Source organism: Anomalospiza imberbis, chromosome 1 (genome assembly GCF_031753505.1).
Source record: "Anomalospiza imberbis isolate Cuckoo-Finch-1a 21T00152 chromosome 1, ASM3175350v1, whole genome shotgun sequence".
NCBI lineage: Eukaryota > Metazoa > Chordata > Aves > Passeriformes > Viduidae > Anomalospiza > Anomalospiza imberbis.
The window spans coordinates 51,436,109-51,455,927 of record NC_089681.1 but is presented as its reverse complement, the minus strand read 5'-3'; the positions used below and the strand labels follow the sequence as shown (position 1 = coordinate 51,455,927).

Here is a 19,819-nt window from a genome sequence, read left to right as displayed (position 1 = left end):
GACACGCTTGTTCCTCTTAAGCACCATGAAACAAAGACTACTCAGATGAATTTGCTCATCATAATCTCAAATTTTGGGCTCCTTCAGCTAGAAAGCACAACAAAGGTGCGCAAAACTCATGGTTGCCTTGAGAAGTGAAGACTTTAATTATGGTCATCTCAAAATGCTGTGAAATAGATGAAGTTCCTAACTTGCTTTCCAAATACGAAACACACTGTCGTCTCTACTGCTGTTATTATTAGGACAGAGCAGATTGTGATCTCTGTTTCTGGGATGAACAACTGTTCACAAGGGAGATCAGTGAAAACATGTGAAAAAGGGAAGAAAAATTCATTAAACCGTGTTTACATCCAAATCCATCCCATGTGAAAACCTGCATTTTTCAGGAAGTACCAGGGTATTAAATGACTGTTTAGGATTTTTGGTGTGTGTTGGGCTATAAAAAGTACTGCATCTCATCTCAAATGAAAACTCCAGTGTGCATTGTGCTGAAATAAGAGACAAGGTTAAGTAAATTCTAAGCCAATGAACAATTTCTTTGCATGAATCACTTTCATGAATTGTCATGGAGATACAGGCACTTGGCCTCAAAAGAGACACATTTATCAGCATTAGCAGTATAATGGAAGGCAAGCTTTGAAAGATGATCTCCTGAGACAGCAGATTTTATCGTTGTTGGTAGGCCATGTGGACATATGTGCAATTATATATGGAAACTTCATTTCGGTCTCTGGAGCACTGTTATCTTTCATAAGCACCATTTTGTTCTAATTCCTAATAATGGAAACCAAATTCAAAGGAAAACATGACTGACTTTAATTGTTCACCCACATCAGGCTATGAAAAAAAAATTACAAAACTAATTATGGCTCAGCAATCTGAGGAAATTACTTAATTTCTATAGCATAGATCCTAGCACACTGGTCTTCTATGTTACCTAGATTAATTTTGCCATATTCTATTTATATAAATACTAATTATTATTTAATTTCAGCTGTTATTTATTATTATATTATAATTATTATTTAATTTCATACTTCAGCTAATTATTATTTAATTTCATACTTCTGAACCCAGTTAGCTTTCTGATTGATACTGCCTCCTGCAGGTTGTGACTTTAAAATGTTAAACAGAAAAAAAGTTAACTTACATGTTAGAAACATGTTAGAGGTAAAAATTAATCAAACTTTCTGTTAATATGTGGTTTTAATTGGCAACCAAGAGCCAAACACAACTGCAATCAGCTCATGGGTTAACTAAAATTTTGGTCATCATGTTTCTGGCATGAGAAATATAAGTTTTAAATTAATTCAAGCAAAGTACTTATGATTGATTAGAAGCAGAGCCTCTAGAAGATGGACTTTCTATCCTCTCTATTGTCTCCTTGTATACACATTTCTCTTTTTCATACATATATTTATAAATTGCTTTTCTCTTTATAACTCAAAAGTGCAAATTAAGAATCAAATTAAAACCTGGCAAAATCCTATGCAGCCTCTGCAATCACTCTGCATTTTGGTTGCTCTGGCTGGATAAGGCTGTATGATTAAAGCATCATCTTTGTCCAGGGCTGTGCAACACATTACCTCTATTTTTCCTATCATGGTGACTCAGTTTATCTCCAGAGCTCTAGGTTTTGCTTTTAGGGAAGTAAAAAGATCACAAGGAAAGTTACAGCCAGACCAGTGCTGTACATCAGGACCCACAGGTGGGATGATTACTCCTGGTTATTTATTTATTTATTCATTTATTTATCTGTTAGTAGCTGGTCTGACATTTTCTTTATTCTGTCTTTGTAATCCTGCATTCTTTACCCAACTTCTTGTCTGCCTTTGGCTTCAAGAGCCCAGCTGTCTGTGGCAGCAGCTGGTGCCTTGCACCTCCCCTGCTGCAGGCAGCTGGAGCGATGCCCGAGGGAAGGAGCAGCTTGCCCCATTCCTCTGCTCTGTCTAGGAGCAGAGCCCACTGTCTAGGGGCCCACGGCCACCCTGGGGTCAGAGGGACCTCCAGCCAGACACCCACTGCCCTTCAGACAGTACAAATAACAGCACTTGGGACAACACGCTCAGAGCCTTGGAGCTTTTGAAGAAAAGGGAAAGGCTTTGATAGGTTTAGGGTCAGAGCCCCAGTGTTTCTGCTCAGCATCACTGCACGACTCAGTGCATCTGTGGAGTTAGTGTGCTATTTTTGCAGGACAAAACCACTTTTAACTCCTTTAATGGTGTTACTTTATTGACAGGTTTTGTCTTAGCTATTTTTTTAAAGGATCAAATTTTCAAGTTTTGTTTTTTTTTTTTTTTTTGCAAGAGCTGAAACAAGCAAGATTTTTTTCATTAAACAAACACAAGCCTCATACAAAACAACAGAGCTGACGGATGTTAATCTTGCCTACTAAATATGGATCTCATCAGGAAAGGTGAGAAAGCTCTAGATTTTCCTCACTTCCCTGCCAGGGAAGATCCCATTCCCCTGACAGCATTTTTTTCCAAAGGAAAAGAATGGTCAGGAGAGATTTATCAGCCAGATCTAAGCATGCCAGAAGGCTAGGACTCCAACCTTCATGCATCTGTCCCACTGAAACTTTGTGTACAGAAATATCACTGATTTCTTGATCAGTTGAAACCAAGTAGAAACAGTGAGAGGGTGAGACACCCACACAGGCAAGCAGAATTTTGACATATAAGGCAAACTAAAGAGAGGCCAAATCACTGAAACTAAGAATAGTGCATTATTAGTTAAATTGTGAATGAAAAAACAGGAGAGGAAAAAAAAAAAAGAGATAATAGCCTTTCCATGGTTTTGGAGGAACAAGAGGCTCAAATCCCAGGGGCTGAGTATGGGCAATAGCCTCCCGACTGTATTAAACAGGCAGTATGTGGATGCTTTCCTAAAATGTGTACAGAGGGCAAATCATATAGAAAGAAAAGAAGGAATAGCAGTGCAAAGATGTGACAGTCATGGTGCTCGGTCATGGACTTTGAGAGATCATTCAGGATAAATGGGAGTTAATGATTACCAATGGTGACAATTTGCATGCAATTGCACTGAGGCTCTGCATGGCAATTCAGAAGGATGTCAATGGGTAAAAAAAGAAGAAGGAAAAAACCCAGATCCTTCCCTACAATCTGCTGTCTAATTTAGACAAATGTAAATGTGGAGATAAAGAAATTAAATGTATAGGAAATAAATTAACTTAATTATGCAATGTAAATGCATAAATGTGTGAGAGATGTGATGAGAATGAAGAGCTGATCAAAAATTCCCCAATACAATATTTCTTTTCTGGCAAGAAGACACAAAGCTAGATAGAGGCCAACACCATCTCCTCTACCACCACCACCAGCTCAAGGGAACTGCCAGGCAGAAGACTGGTAAGCAATTTGGGGTTGCAAGTCTGACAACAAGGCAGTACAACCAGCACCCAAGCATCTGGCTGAGTGCCAGTACTCCTACCTTGCGCTGCAGAACCACTTTTCTTTGTGTTTTGCCTGGTGCCTGGTATTTTCCAAGAAGCTCCGTTTTGCAATTCTGCTGAATAAAAACTTTTTTTCTTCAATATTGCTAGAGGTGGGAGAGTGCTACTACAAATTCTGCTTTTACACAACTTCAAGACAATAAACTTCATGGGCATTATTTACTCGGTGTGCCCTGTGGTGGGTGTGAAGTTCCAGCTAATTTTCATGATGAGCTCTCAGTAAGTAAAACCACCAGTCTTGCCACATGCTATACATATCTGTATGCATGTGGATGCACAGAATCTAGGTTTGAGGCCTTCTCAGTCACAAAATAATGGGTGTTCATTCTAGGTACTTAGGGTGTCCGTCCCTGAAGAGCAGCATTTTGAACCTTCTGGGCTTTGTCTGTACCAACCCTTTTGGGCCATGCCCACGACCTGGCAGCTGTTTGACTAGGTCAGGCATTTGCTGTGATGTGCCCTATATTAACCAGCAAATACTTCTGAATGGATGCCTGGGTTTGGAGACAGCTCTGGGTAATATCCTAGAGTTGGAGAAAGCCAGGACACATACAAATAAGCTGGGCTATGTTAGTATTTAATGTCATTTCTTGATCTTTTTAACCCTAAAGAATTGGTGAAGAAAACTGAATGGCCACCTTGCAGAGTGCTGATGCAATGGTTTTCATTTCCAACCCCAAATCCTTTGGTTGCAGGAGTTATGTGTGTAGAGGGCAAAAGATCTTCTCCCCGTGTGGCTTCTGGGATCACTTATTTTTTTTGTTGTGAGTGGTGCTGAGCTCACACTTGGTTACTCAGTTTTAATTTTGTGAAGTCCTTTTTAAGGCTTTCCAAAGCAAACTGTAGCTGCTCTTAATGCCCGGATTTGGGCGGAGGAAGCAAGCATGAGAATCCATTCTCTTTGCACAGCTCTGTATTTCCAGGAAAGAGGAAAGGAAGGACAGTGCTGCCCACAAACCCACAAGGACACAATTGTGCCTTCATGTAGCTTCATTTATAATTTACATGTGTGTGGGCATGTGTATATATTTCATCCATATATTTTACATACTTGCAGAAAAACAAACTCTGACCTGACTGACGACTTAAATAATTCTCCATAGCAAGTGCCCCATTTAAAGGTATGATTAAGCCATGCTTGTGTCATCTTGGCGAGGACGCTCAGTCTGCTGTGTCCTGGGAAAGCAGGCTGAAGTGCCCTGGCCACTGGCCAGTCCCCTAGTATGCCCACTCAGCTGCCTGCCCTACCCCCTCAAGTTCAACATATTGTAGTGATTTATTACGGTTTCTATTACAAATCAATGGATTTTAAGACTAGACAGCCCATAGGTCTCAGCTGTGTACACTGAGCCTGCCAAGGGGGCAGCAGGGGAAGTGCATCCCTTCTCTAATGAAGGCACAATGTCTCTCCTGGCTCCTTTCCCGGCGAGGTGAAATACTATTCCCATCTCCCTGGCTATAAACAGTAACTGTGCGGGTGCTGGGAAAAACTTTAACTCCTACAGTCAGCACAAAAAGCAGAGGAAACCAGGCAGACTGCTTTCCTGAGAAGGACTGACCAACGAGATTCCAATAACGCCCGTGTCCAAAGAGAGGCTGAGTGGGCAGCTTAGACTCTCTGAGGTACCTCAGCTTTGGGGAGCACAAGTTCCTGCAACATCAGGGAGATCAAAGGAGACACGAGAACTTGTGAGGTGTCACTGCAGTGTGTGAACTGCATTCCTGCCAAGACACTCATTAGCACAAAACCTTTGGCACAATGTATAAATTTAGTTAGTCCCTAAGCTGCGATCCAATTATTTTGTGAAGCAAGGTGATTTGCTCTTCTTGTAGCAAACCTGCAGCCTGAATCAATGGATACAAGCACAAATGAGCCTGAGAAGCTGCACAGTTTAGAGACTGCACTTTTGTCCTAAATTGCTTCTACATTATCTCTGGAAGGTCTCAGTAGATTAAGACCTAATTGCACTCAAGTTAATATACCTGATGGCCCTGTCAAAATCCATCAAAATAAATTTTGAGCTGTATCATGTGATTTTGCTCAAAGTTGCATGTTCATGGAAACCATACCTGGGTAAATGTCTTTTTTTCTTTGTGGATTTCTCTGCTTCCTCTCCTCTTCAGGGAACTCTACAACAGAAGCAACACTGTGTTATTGATAAGCTGAATACAAAGCCTGCAAGTTTAGCAGGTTTCACCACTATACAATTAATTTAGGAGAGAGAAAGAAAGCAAGAATATTCTCTTGAACAGCTGGGGATTTAATTTTTCATAATAATCCTTAGAAGAACAAGATGATCAGGTCCTTGTCAGTGAATCTTTTAATGCTCAAAATTTCCCACCAAAACAAGGAATAAAATTAGTTAAAAACTTCACAGAGGGAGGAACCTCCCCCCCCCCCCCCTTCTTATATGGACCACCAAAATTTTTGGCTAAACTTTCTTTTTGCATGGGACAATGATTCATGTTTGATTAATCCAGGGCAGAAGTCCAAGAATCTTACTCACGGTCAATGTGAAACACATGGTGGAAACCTCAGAGGAAAGCAACCCCCCAAAAAATAGGCAAGGACATGCATGTTTAAGCTATGTGGCATAACATTATTTGTTAATCTGTGCTAGCAAACATACTGAGGAGCCCAGGAAAAGACCAGATAATCCTCCAGGTATTTTTGAATTTACTTAATAAACCAGATTTTATTGGTTTTGCAAATCTTTATATCCCTTTATAAGCAAATATTTTTAAGACATGGAAATGATGAGATCATCACTACTTCACTGAGAAACCTCTCATTTCCCAAGTGGAAAAGCACAGTTTTGCTGAGAAGTGAGAGGTAGAGCACCATCAGGATGTTACCAATGTTTACTTGTGTGTCAAGACTGGTTTCCAAACCAGTGTGAGCTGGGCCTATTTAGAAAAGGCATAAATTTGACACTTTTCAGGTTGAGGCATCAGGGGATCAAAAGGTATCAGAGGAAAAAAAAAAAAAAGCAGAAAGCTGGGAACTGCAGAATTTGAATTCAAAGCAGGCCGTGTTGCTCTGTCTGTGCTCAGAGCCTGAAGGCCAATACTCCCCAGATCACCCTGATATTTATTTATTACTTTATTTATTTATTTGTTACTTTATTTATTTATTTATTACTTCTGTTTATATTTGCTCTGTGTGGGACAATTTCCAGCCGAGGTTAAGCCTGGGCTGTCATGGGTTGCCCACAGTTGGCAGCATGGGTTGCCCTCCTCCTCTGGTCCATGTGATGCAGCAGTGTCCCTGAACCAGCGCCTGCTCCCATGTCAGGTGGGCTAAATCCCAGTCTCTGTAACCCACACTAACCCAGCACTGCAAACCAGGAGCAAAGAGGAAGGGACAGGAGGGAGAGGCATCCTGTTAATTAGCTAACTCCAGTCTCGTGCCCAGCCATGCGCTGGCAGAAAACTCGAGATGAGCCTGGGGACCAGCATACACACCACACACAAATCTGAACCAAAAACTTTTCCTGGCTTTGTGGTTTCTGCCTGTTCAGCTATGCAGCTACTGCACATTATAATTATTGCACGCTAAGACAAATCTCTCTTTCTACTCTCTGTTATACACAGATAAGTAGTTAAAACCCATTCATATGCAGCACCATATGCCCAAGAGATACTACAGTTTATTTTTGCTAATCTGCTCTCTGTGTTAATCCAGTGATTTCCTATAACTAATGAAGCTGAGTAAGAGAAATGTCTTTTTCTGGATACTGAAACAGTTCAATAAAAAAAGACTTTAAACACTAAAATCGTCATATGAAAACCTGTTACACAAGCTTTTTTTTGTTGTTGTTTGTTTGTTTGTTTGTTTAATGTGGTGTTATTCTGGAAGCAGATATGTAGCTGAAAGCAATCACCAGTCAGCAGCATCACTCCCTGGCATGCAAGAGGGGTCATTCTGGTTGAAGAGAGATAGGGCATAGCCCTGGTCCTCACATGTGGCTTCTTTTCCATGTGACTTCAAGCAAGTACGACTCGAGTGAAAGGAGCCCTTACAGTCAGGGATGAGGCTATCAATTTCTGTCGAGGCCTCAATGCCCAGTTGCAGCAAATAGCTACTCATCATGCTAGAAATGAAAAGTCTTGTGCCAAAAAACCTCTTGCTCATACCTGTAGGCAAAAGGTTACACTTAGGCACATCCAGCTTGAGATGCTAGGGGATATAAATACATGGACTATGGTGTGCAAGATAAAGTAATGAAGACTTTGCTGTGTAGTATGGGACAATACTTGGAAAACAAGGGGAAGGGAATTAAAATTAAGGTAGATGACATGGATCACAGGATGGGAAACAGGTAGGTAGCAATCCAGCTTTGGAAACTGTAAGCTCCACTCCTCATTGAAACAATGAATTTCACAGATCCAGACTAACAGGTTTGTAACATATTGCCCTAGATAGGCCTCATTTTAAGCATTTTCACACTGTGCCATTTGGATTTGCATAAAAACAGCTTTGTAATCAGTGCTCAGGTGGGAGCTCTGTATTTCCATAAGGCAGAGACTCAACCTAAGGCTGAGTCTGTCCTCGCTGTAAGAAAAAGATGGGAACATTTACCTTTGGGGACTGCCAGTGGATTACAGGGACAAACGTCCCTCTCTTGTATCAGTGAGGGAACACAGGACTTGAACACAAGCATGGCAACAAAGGATTGCCTGACCATAACCCTCTAAGCCCTATATGAAAACAAGGCAGTATCTCCGTATCAGCACTATGGGACCAGGCTGCACATGTGTATGAAACAGCAACCAATACAGCTGCTGTTTTAGCTGGACTAAGGGCAGAGACTGCTGCTGCTAAAAGTAGGGGAATGTGCTACAAGCTTAAATTATTTAAAATGCAAAATGGTCCAATAAATGAGCATTTCTCTTTGATGTACAGGAGATTGGCATCAGAAGCTGATATGAATTAATGCTAGAAGGAACATTTCTATACTACTTTCTATACTCAAGAGACCAACCAGGGTTGGCTGTCTACCAAAAAGTCTTTCAATGATGGCTAAACAAGATTTCATTAGTCCTTTGGTTAACAGAGTCTCTTAAGAAAGTGGTTACTTGTGCAGACATTTCCTACCTCTCCAGTTTCACTGCAATTTGTTGATGGACCTCTTGGCTACCAAGGAGAGCTAGCATATGGAGGCCCAGTGTTTTAAAAGTTAAACTTCCCAAAAGATTATGTGGTGTAGGGATTACAGTATTAACAGCAGGAAGAGACCATTTTTTTTTACTTTCCCTAAGAGCCTAGCAGGGATGGGAAGAGGTAATTTGTATTTTCTGGTGAATCCCATTTTTAACAGGTCAAAGAAGAGTCCTACAAACTGAGCAGGGAAAGTAAACAGTGGGAGACTCCCCACGTGGGGGACAACAAGCAGGAATCAATGCACTGAAACTGGAGGTTGAGCAAAATATGGAAATAAAATTTGAGTTAAGAGCAATTGTACATGTAAGCACATGATAGACTCCAAGTTTTCATACTGAAGCAAGCACTGAGTAGGATGAGAATAGAGCTGCAAACAGGCGTTGGTAGAGAAGGATTTGGAAAATGAGAGAACCAAGAGTCCCTAAGAGCTGCCATCCTGTCACTTTATTCACTGCTGCTTGAGAGGAGCAAGTAATTTGGGTGGCAGTCTGGCATCTGCAGGCAAGTGTGGGCTTGCTATCATATGTGCATCAAACTGAACCTGTAAAATCCAGTAGTCAATCACTGAAGTGACAATGTCTGCAACTCAAAAACAGAGAGGCTGGATTGGAAAGTCCAGCCCTGAAGGCAGTTTCTATTACTGTGATGTGTGAGGAATTATACACCAGCACTTATGAGCTGCATAAATAATGTTCTGTGCCAATGATGGCTTGCGACCGATTGCTTTGAAATGGATAATCACAACTTTCATTTGCATTCATTAGAAGATACTGCCCGTGAGAGACCTGACAGTATTCTAAAAAACTATGCACAAGTGACCGAATCCACTTGCTCCAAATCCAGCAGCAGGTGAAGCAGACCACTTGCAGATTACCGATAACTGCAAGGCTAACAGCTTCAGAGCTGTACATTGGCATTTCATAACAAGAGCTAAATTCTTGCTAGCTGTTAGGACCTTTCATGTTCACGAATGAACAAATCATCCAGAGAGACATAATCTCTGCCCCACAGAATGTGACTCATCAAGAGATCTTGCCAATGGACCAACTTTTTCATAGCGCTTTCTGTCCAAGAAACACCAGTGGTTTAAATTAAGGTAATTCTGCTTGGCATCTATGTGAATCAGAAGAAAACCAGATCCTCTTGTTAACAGATGGTCAGAGGGTGGATTTATCCCCAGGAGATGTAAACCAGTGTTCATTAACTGCACCACTAATCAGGAACGCTTCACTGCGAGTGTTTTCCAGGCACTGTGCAGGACTGCATAAGATTCTGTCAGGAAAGGAAAAAGGATGGATGGAGATCTCCATGTTCCTTCTCCAGCAAACCCCATCCACACTAATGAAGCTCTGCTGGCCACTGCAGGCTGTTTCCCTCTTAACTTTTTGCAGCTTTGGACTTGCCAGACCTTGACACTGAGGACATGCATGATTCTCCTTCATCTCACTGTTTTAGAGCTCTCCACGTTAGTCCAGACTTGCAGATAAAGGAAAAAAAACCCCTTTGTGCAGAGGTCTGCCACTCTTAAATCAGTGGAGAAAAAATACATGACCTGGACAATGACCAGGACCTGTTTCTTTAAAAGGGGCAGATTTCAGCTATCACACTGCACTGTCCTTTACTGTTACCTGCCCACTTGGGAAAAGGAAGCATTTCCCATTTCTGTAGCAATATCCCTTATTTAAGGTAGGACAGGGTGGCTTTCCATTCTTTCTTTAAGCCTGAAGCGTCTCTAAGTCCCAAGTATTCAACTGAAGTTTTGCTTTGCTGCCATCCCATTCTTCTGTATTTCAACAGCTGCGCAGTGAAAGTAGAGCTTTTTCATTGTGAACTCTTGTACATATCTACAAGATGGTTAGTGGAACTGGAAAGTACAATGAAATTCTAATTGCTTTTCAATTGCTATAGGCCCTTGAAAAAAATGTCTCACCAACCCCTGATAAAGCTGGGCTTGACGCAAGTGATCTCTATCTCCATTCATTCCCAAGTAGGTTTCATTTACTAGAAACCTCTAAATACTGTGATATTCATCATTCACATGACCTAGCAAAGCAAGCTATGTCTGAAATATCATAAGCATTACAGTTCAGGATAAAAGGCATCCCTTGAGTAGAAGAGCAGCAAAGAACACTAGCTTTCAGCACCAGCTTAAATTTCCCTAACGCTGCATTACTCTATTGTGCTAAGCTTATGAATAGGAGCCTCTTTCTTTTGCCTCTCATTATGAACACACCGCACTGTCTGTCTCATGTGGCTTCCTGGTGCCCTTCACACGCAGGCTGTGATACTAGCTGCCTTGGTGTTTACCAGTAATGTGGTGTGACAGGTCTGGGAGCATGCTGGGGAGGGAAGCAGCAGGGCTGCACCTGCTGTCTGAAGCCCTGGAAGGTTAGTCAGCAGCTCTTGGGAGGATGGGAGACAGCTGGGCTGGTCCTGTGTTCAGCTCACAATACACCATTTCACTTGATATTTGGTCAGTGGAGGCTTATATGGGGACCAGAAATCAATATAACCATTCTTATTAATAAAATAATTACTAAATAATTACAGAAATAATTGTGTATACAATTATTTCTTAATTTTTTATTTTTTATTAAATATTATATATATTATATATATAAATATTAAATAATAATATAATATTAATATAATAAATATTATATTTATTATAAAAACAAAAAAATACAGTGATACAGTAATTGTTATCAATATAATAAAATAAATCCTGCAACAGACAGCTGAGATCCTAACCACTAACGTGTATCACTGTCTTACACAGTTCTTCTGCCCAAACATTTCCTAGTAACTTGTTAAATTCATTAAAATATATTTTAAAAGTCCCTGTCTGTCTCATTTTGTTAAGATATAATTTTATGTACATTTCATTACAATTTTATTACATTTGTCACAATACATAAAGGAAATTATAACACTCTGGGATTAGACTTTTCTTTCTTAGGAGGGTCCTATTTCAGGTGACGGAAACCAGAAAGAAGCCAGGCAGATGATTGCAGACAGTGCTGCTTTTTGCCCTCCTGCTACACTAGTAGAGTCACACTGATGTGTCAGGAGCAAACACATCCCTCTGAACCTCATCACCCTTCCACTTGTGCAGCTGTTAAATGTGAGCTCTGCACACTGTGCCCATTCCTTCACCTCGCATCACAGGCACATGTGCTAACCCTCTGCCCGGGCACCCCCTGAGCCTGAGGAGGAAACCACTGCCACCACATCCCGCACAATCCTGCCAGGCAGGAGTGGCATCCATGCCACCTGCAGCAGTGGGCTGCTGCCAGGCCTCTGCTGCTCCATCTCCCACTGCATCATGCCTGTAATGCCCATGGTAGCTATCACTAGGACCACCCACCCTCTCCTCCCCACTGCACAGGAGGCAGAAGCAGCGCCCCAAATTCCTCTACATCAGCTGAGCTGCAGTGACCGAGCACCAGCCTGCCAAAGGGAGCCATGTCAACTGCACCCCTTTGGGAAAGAACTTGTGGAAGACTCAGGTTTAATCCGAGCGGTATGTGCTGCGCCGACACTGCCTGAGCCCTCCAATTACCTCGTTAGTGTAATCCCCTAGCAGACAGCCCGTGAAAAATGTGCTGGGCACCATGTACACACAGAAACAGACCTCTCCTGAAACAACTTGGCAACAGGAATGGTGCTCATCATCAGTCACGAAACCCCATGGAAAGACACAGGGCTGGTGCTCACAGCCCAAGCAACACTTCAGCATGCCCAGAGGGAAACAACGTCTCTCACTGTGAGGGCAGGCACCCAGCCAGCCCCTTGGCCAGCAGTGGCAGTTTGGGCTCCCTTCTCCACCTCTCTGGACCAAACAGGCATTGTAAAACTCACTGAGAAGATGAAGCAACTTGTACAACCATTTTAAAACCTTCTTCTTCTCTCTTGTGATGACTCTTACTGCAGTGGCCTGAGCAAAATAGACAACTGCTAGAAAAAGCCACCCCTGACCAACCTGCCCTGCCATCCACCATCCACCTCGCACTGCTTGGCATCACCTGCCTCACCCGGTGCTAAATGTAAACTGCCTGAAAACAGAGATTGACTGTCCTTCCCTCGTGTTCTCCATGAAAAAATGCTTCCCCAGAATGCCTTACTGAATGGGACTGCATGCCAGATAGTGCTCAGAGATGGGACTGGGAGTTTGCATTGCCAAAGGAAGACAGTATGAGAGCATTTATTGCTGGTCACTGCATACCCTGTAGCACAGCCAACCTATTACAAGCATTAAGGTTGTTTGGTTTTGTTTGGGTTTGTTTTTTGTTTTTTTTTTTTCAGAAGAAGGGTAAGAAAACAGTATATACCTAGGGAACAGACACCTGCTGTCCAGTTGCAGAGGTAGAGTCTGCTAATTCTCTGCACCAAGACCTTTTAGAAAGTAATAATATGTAACTGGCAGTCCCATTATCAGGACAGACTTCCTGAGGCTGGGAAGAACAAACTGGAGAGTTTGAAACTGATGGGACAAAGCAGAGTTAGATATGATTTGGACAGTGCTGATAAAGGAGAGGAGAGGAGCTGAGCAAAGCTGCAAGCCCATACTAGGTCAGGAGGTTACTGCAACCATTTACAAAACTGGGAGAGGAAGAAAACACACAACTCTGCAATCTCTATAGTGTTCAAGGTATGGGCCTAAAGAGCAAATTTCATAGAATCTAGAATAAAGAAGATTTTTGGAAATCTTTTTGCAGAGAAAGATATTCACACCTGCACAACATCTGTACTGTCCACACTAATAGATCAACATCCATAGGATTGTTCTTTACATTGGAGGTGGAAAGGAAAATTTTCCTTGAGCAGACAACTGTGAGTACAAGCATCTTCAATCTCCCCTGGATTAGAGAAACTTGCTGTTTCTATGAAGTATTAAATGAAATTCTAAAGAAGCAGAGAAGTTAAAGGCCAACTTCAATGATCCCCAGCAAACATATCCCAGACAGTCTTTGTAATCCTCCATTGCCCATCTATTATTTCACAATTTTAAGGACATTGCACTCTGAAAAGGGGTGTTATAAAAATAGAGCAGAAAGACAGCAAATTCACATTTGGACAGCTGCTACCTGTGGTGCACTTTCCTATATATCATTCAATGCATACAACAATTTACTGCCAGGTAATGGGTCACCCCCAAGACATTCACATTCAGCAAGCCATAGGAGTCACAGTTCAATCCCAAATAAAGACAGTTCTGCTACAATGAACAAGTCCATCACTTACAGGAATGAAATTCAAGCCAGAGTGTAGCACTCGTAATTAAGAAACAGTGAAACCAGGGCAGGCACAAGCTACGGGAAGGTGACAGAGCTCCTCCAAGCATGACAGTGCAATGTCCACCCACTCTCCCAGCACATTCTGTGAAAGAAGAGTTGCCCTCATGGGAGAAAAGTGCTAGGGTACCTATGTGCCAAACTGCAGCTGGAAACGGACAGGAGGGAAAGAAAATGTTATTGTTAAGAAAGCATATAATTGCGAAATCCACATTTCCTTAGTGAAACCAGTCTACAAAGATGTGTCAGCAGCAACCCTGTAAATATTAAATGAAAAATTCTACATGATTGATATAGCTTCACAAAAATGTGCTTAGAGAAAGGAGTATGACAAGCCCAAGTGGGAACACAGTGCTTCAAACATCAAAATTAAAAATGCACAGAAAAACTATAAATATTCCACTAATGCTAACAGCAAAATAATCTGTTGTGAAGCACGATTCTGAGGAGACCTCAACTTGTGCAGGTATTTGGGTTACCCTTAACTATTTTGCCTGCTCCTGGGGCTGGATTGTGATTGCCTGGGAATCTCTTCTGATTGCCTATGGGGAGCTGGGGTGGCTCTGTAAGTGTGCAGGGGCTGTACTCTCTCATGCTACTGCTGCTTTGAAGCCTAAAATGAACTGCCTCAAGCTCCTTGCTGGGATTCAGGGTCTCTGCCTCTGGATACAGAAGAGTATTCTGACTCTGTGGACAAAAGCAAAAATTAAAGACAAATTGTGCATTACTGGGTGTTATGTGGGGAAGCGAGACTCAGGAGAGGGTCTCAAAGGTCTCAGACCTCTAAGTGATGGGTGAAAGCAGGTGTTGGGATAATGCTTCTTGGTTTGCTCTGTAGCTCCTGAGGACAGACAGCTTTTCCACGCCTTGACAGGGGAGCTGACTGCCCCAAGCCTCCTCATTGCACTGCCACAGTGCCTTCAAAGAGCTGGTTTCTGAGGAGGCAATGGTGCTCAGCACTTGCCCAAAGGAGAAACTCACAGCTTCAACTTTGTTGTATTCATCCCTCTCTAAATGCATCCTATCTGGGGCCTAAGTCCTGTACTCTGTTTTGATATAGATTTGTTACAAATGACAATGTTTAATCTGTTTTATTTTCAGTGCGGAATAGAAGGAAAAAAAGGATGACCCATTTACATTCTCTTAAATCAGGAAAATAATTAGTTTCCAGACTTATCTGAGAATTTATCCCACTGTTTTCTTCTCTGCCTTTCTTACTAATATCAAAACAAGTACAAGAAGCCTGAAATAATAACATGGATGCACTTAAAGAAAAAGCCCAAACAACCAAACAAAACATGAATCATACCACTTTTGGTTGCTCTTGTGTGGGGTAAGCTGCTGTCACACAGCCAGGGCTGGTTTCAGAAGCTGCTTCTGGATAAGAAGCCTTTGACCCTCCAGAAACTGTAGGATCCACCAGAGCAGTGGAAGGTCACCACAGCCATGACCAGTCCCAAGACAAGGCAGTGAGCAGGAAGGAACCATGTCTGCACTGTTAGGCAGCTTGTACCATTCCTCTTCTTCTGAGGGAATGAATCAGTAACTCTAGTCACACTGCACATGGTACTTTTACTATGAAATTATTATGATAACAAATGAAGACTGACAGCTAATGGGTCCAACCCCAAGTATAGAATAAAATATGAAAAATGTGAGCAGCACTGTTGACTTCACCAGTCCCTGCAAAATGACGCCAGTCAGTGTGTCCTTGGTTGTAACCACACACCAAAACACGGGAAGATCTTATGGATCCCTTTGCAGAGCTTGCTGTTGTTGCTGCCTAGTAAAGGAAGTTTCTGAAGATGATTTGTAAATCAGCTTCTGAAAAGTCATTTTTAGACTGTAACTCCAAAGACCTTCTAATCTCTGTGCACTTCTCATGCTGAAGCACAACAGAACAGGAACATCCTGATGTGCTTTGTATTTGATTTGCCTACTCCTAAGAACCGCTTCATATGTGGAAAGCTTTGCAAAGCATTCAAGTAGAGCAAAGCAGCTCCTGCTGGGGACTGCAGGCTGGGAAGATAATCAGGGGAAACACCCTTTTATTATACTTAACCAAAACGTAAAATAGCACTTTGATTTTCTTACTATAAATCAGCATATGAAGTACAGGGATTTTACCATATACAAATTGCTAAATACCGGATACCAGAGTGGAATTGAATTCTGTGCCAAAATCATACCCATATCCATTTCTTTAAAAAATGAAAAAAAAAAAAAGTCTCACATTTTCATTAACTTCAGTAAGGCTTGGACTAAGGCCTCAGGCAGCATAAGGCTCTCATTGTCTCCACTGAAACAGGAGTTTGTAGGAGACTGGGCATTGTTCAGGGGTTGCTGCAGAGAGGTATCTAATTAGGAAGAACTAATCCACAATTACTGTTGTTCTGCTGTGATTAAAAGTGAGGCAGCAGGGATGCCTGATGAAAGGAGGTGATCAGGTCACATCCTGAAGCCCTACCAAGGTCTGACAGGCGAGGATACAAATCTAGGATTATTCTACAAAGCTTGAAGAAAAAGCAAGGGCAGATTTGGTAAGGGACTTGATAAATCTTCACCTTTTTTCTCTGGTTAGCAAAGCAAAGCTAAAAGGGAAAGTATAAAGGAAAACTTCAAACCATGAGCTAAATTTCTTTCTCTACCACTGGTCAATGCAAGAATTCACAAAAAGCTTTCACTCTCCCAGGAATAACAAAATGGAAATGCCTGGGCGAGATCAGTGGAAGAGCTTTTGAACTGAAACACGGCAGCTAATAGCAGAATAGGCTTTATACCAGCCTGGCTGCAGGAGAATAATGACTATGAATAATATGTATGCATTAGAGTGAATAATGACAGCCCTGAAGAAGGACTGGCAGAGACCAACATTCTTTTTTTAGATCATTATTTCTCAGATGACAGAAACTATTACCATGAGGAAATTATTGCACTTTTCATTTTTCTAATTAAAACATGAAAACTGTTTCTCTCTATCACTTAATTCATTGCTGGCTCTTTCTTTCTGCCTCTTTGGCCACCTGGAAAAAGCATCTCCTCACAGGTAAGCTATTTTTGAGCTGAGGGCCCAAGCTCAAAGGGTTCTGCCAGCGTCAGTGCTTAAAGTGAGGGCAAAACCAGCTATGTTAAGGATTTCCACAGCAAAACAACTGCATAATTTGAATTCTTGGTGGTTCTAAGGTAGGCATGTTAAGGTCACTACCTGGGTTCATGTTCTGCCTACTGACCAAGAAGTAAGGGGAATAAAACAGCTTTTGGGACTGATCTTCCCATGTGCCCGCTCATGAACAGGGCAAATTTTACATGATTATAGGTTTTATAGAGGATTTTGATAAAATGTTCATTTCTAGTCCATTCTTGGAAGTCTCAGTTTGGTGATTTTTTGCTTTTTTGAAAAACCTGAAGTCCCTGGATCCTTTTGTAAGCTCTTTTCTAAGACCCTGCTAGTCTTGACATCTAAAATATTGGCAGGGACAGACAAAATAAAACCACAGGCAATAAGCAGCTGGTCTCAACCAGCTCATCTCTTCCACCACTTACTTTTCCTTCCCTGGCTGCCTCACCTTGCAAGGCTCTTGAAGGGAGCTCTGAGATAAACAGAAAAGGAGAAGCACCCACTTTTTCTCCCTGTAAATCTCTAAAGTGTGGCAAACCCCAAGTATCTCTTTCCAGACACTGATTCTCCCCCATCTTTGGCATTGTTTGGCCTCTAAATGCAAAGCAGGGAGTAGAGTACTGTTGTCCTGAGGAGGACATTGGATTCTGCTTATTGGGATCAGCAAGTGAGGAATGAAAACCCTCAGAGATCCACAGCAGCTCTTCAAAAAAGAGAACAAAAACAGAAAAAAGAGAGAAAAAAAAAAGTAGAAGAAGGTAGGAAATAAATGAGGGAAAAGTTTGCAGCATACACAAAAATACCATGAAAAAATACTGACTGTTCAACATTTGTGCATCTTCAAATTCAGTAAAGGGACGTGAAGTTAAATAAAAAACCAAACGGATATCAGACAGGCACACAGCACTTTCCCTCCCCCATACACAAATATGTCCCCATGTTACTTGGCTCACCTGTCAATGCAGGAAAAGCTCTTCCTGGCCACCTGGCCATGCCAAATGCCCTGAATGACACCCAATTTCCTAATCTGGCTTTGTTATTTTCTCCTTATTTTGCATATAACTAGAGGATGAATTTATAACATGTTTTCATTTACATAGGAAAACTGGAGAAAGCAGTTTGTGCCCCTGAAGGAGACAAAGAAACTTGAAGTAAATGTAGATCTAGAACTATGCAAAATAAAACTCTAATTGACATAATTATTGTTAATGACTTGGAACTAAAACTCAATTGGATGAATCCTCTTCAGATTTTGCCTATCAATTTCCCTAACTGTCAACATAAAAATGGCAGGTTTTAGCCAAATAGTCTAGACTTATAAGAAAATAGAACAGAAATGAAAGAAACAGAATGAAGGTTTGTTGTAGCCTTAAATTCCAAGAGGAACAAATTATCACTTTTATTAGAAGTCATATGCTTATCTGAAATCTTCTCCCCACTTTTCAGATAAGAATAAAACAACTTACACTTTAGAAATAGCAAATGATTGATTCTGACTGGTGCTTAAAGAAAATACTTCAGGTTTTTTAACCTCACTTTCTGCCACTGGGCTCTCTACAGCCCAGTGTATGCTCTATCACTTGTTGCTATGATTGCAGCAGTGCCTTGCAGACATTGCAAGATGAAAAAAGTAGTTTCTACATTCCTTCCAAGTGGTTTAGCAGGGATTCTCCTTAAAAATGAATCTATTGAACACCATTCAGCAACAATGAGACATAAAAAGGGTTCTAGCCACAAATGAGAGAAAAATAATACCAAAATAAAACTAAAAAACCTGATCCACCCACAACCGAAATTCAATACTCATTTCAATTTCTGCAGAATAAAGTGAATCTATAGCATTCACTACAGCCATTCATGCTCCAAAATTGTGCTGCACGTATTGATGTGAGTGGTTCATTATTCGTCATGCAAGGCATCCCACTGACCTCACTTCTGTAGGAACCGCAGAATCACAGCCCTATTATAGGCAGGCCCAATATTTCTGCACACTTGTTGGATTTCACACAGCTCCTCTGAATGACATGCTCTCCTCTGGTCCTGCCTTTCTTCTCTTTAAGCGCTTCTTTCTTTCCTCTGCCCTCTAACTTCTGTGTGGCTTTTCATAGTAAGTGTGAAATAACCAGCGAGCCTCCCCACAAGCTCACACGTAGGACTGTTCAGTTCTCACAAGCAACTCTGGACATATTCATTATGACCCCAGGCTGAAATATTCAATAAACCCGTGAGGCCAGCCAATACTAAGGAGTTGAGCCCAGGGTAAGAGCTGAGGGAGTGGAAGACTTTTAAAACTTCGCAATTACTGTCTTCAAATAGTCTGCAGAAAATACTCCGGGCCACCAAATGATTGTAGTTACAGGAAGTATTTTAAAAAGCAGTTGTGACAAGATTTTCTCTGAACCAACTGCTCTTCTTCCTAATTTTTTTTCTGGATACAGTATTCTCCATAGATGCCAGGGGGCTCTGATTTCCTTAAGAATAACAAGGCTTTAATACCACAAGACTGGAGATTAAAAGCAATGCCAGGTGTCCCTGCACGCTGCATGCAGGGACAACACTGCATGTCCCCAACACTGCTGTTGCATGAAAACATTCCCAGCACAGAACAGCACTTCTGGATATATTTCACAACAAGAAACTACATGGGGCCTAATGTGGGAATAATCTCCAAAAGCAATATTTTCCTTTTGGCTGGATTTTAACAAAGAATGCAAATGCATATAGGCTTTTATAGTCTGATGTTTCTGTTTAAATCTTTTGATCCAAAA

The 19,819-nt window shown here is 41.5% G+C and overlaps 1 protein-coding gene across 11 annotated transcripts in view; it reads right to left on the bottom strand.

Annotated features, from left to right (window-relative positions):
- The window catches only part of MTCL1 (microtubule crosslinking factor 1), a 104,759-nt gene that overhangs the window by 42,493 nt on the left and 42,447 nt on the right, over positions 1 to 19,819 (bottom strand). For 6 of the 11 annotated variants that reach the window (XM_068192060.1, XM_068192022.1, XM_068192034.1 and 3 more), the window contains exons 4-5: positions 5,546 to 5,605; positions 3,454 to 3,531 (exon numbers count right to left, since the gene is read on the bottom strand). In XM_068192060.1, coding sequence (XP_068048161.1) covers positions 3,454 to 3,531; positions 5,546 to 5,605 — 138 coding nt within the window. The remainder of the gene's footprint in view (positions 1 to 3,453; positions 3,532 to 5,545; positions 5,606 to 19,819) is intronic. The other 5 variants (XM_068192079.1, XM_068192024.1, XM_068192086.1 and 2 more) reach the window with 2 other exon arrangements.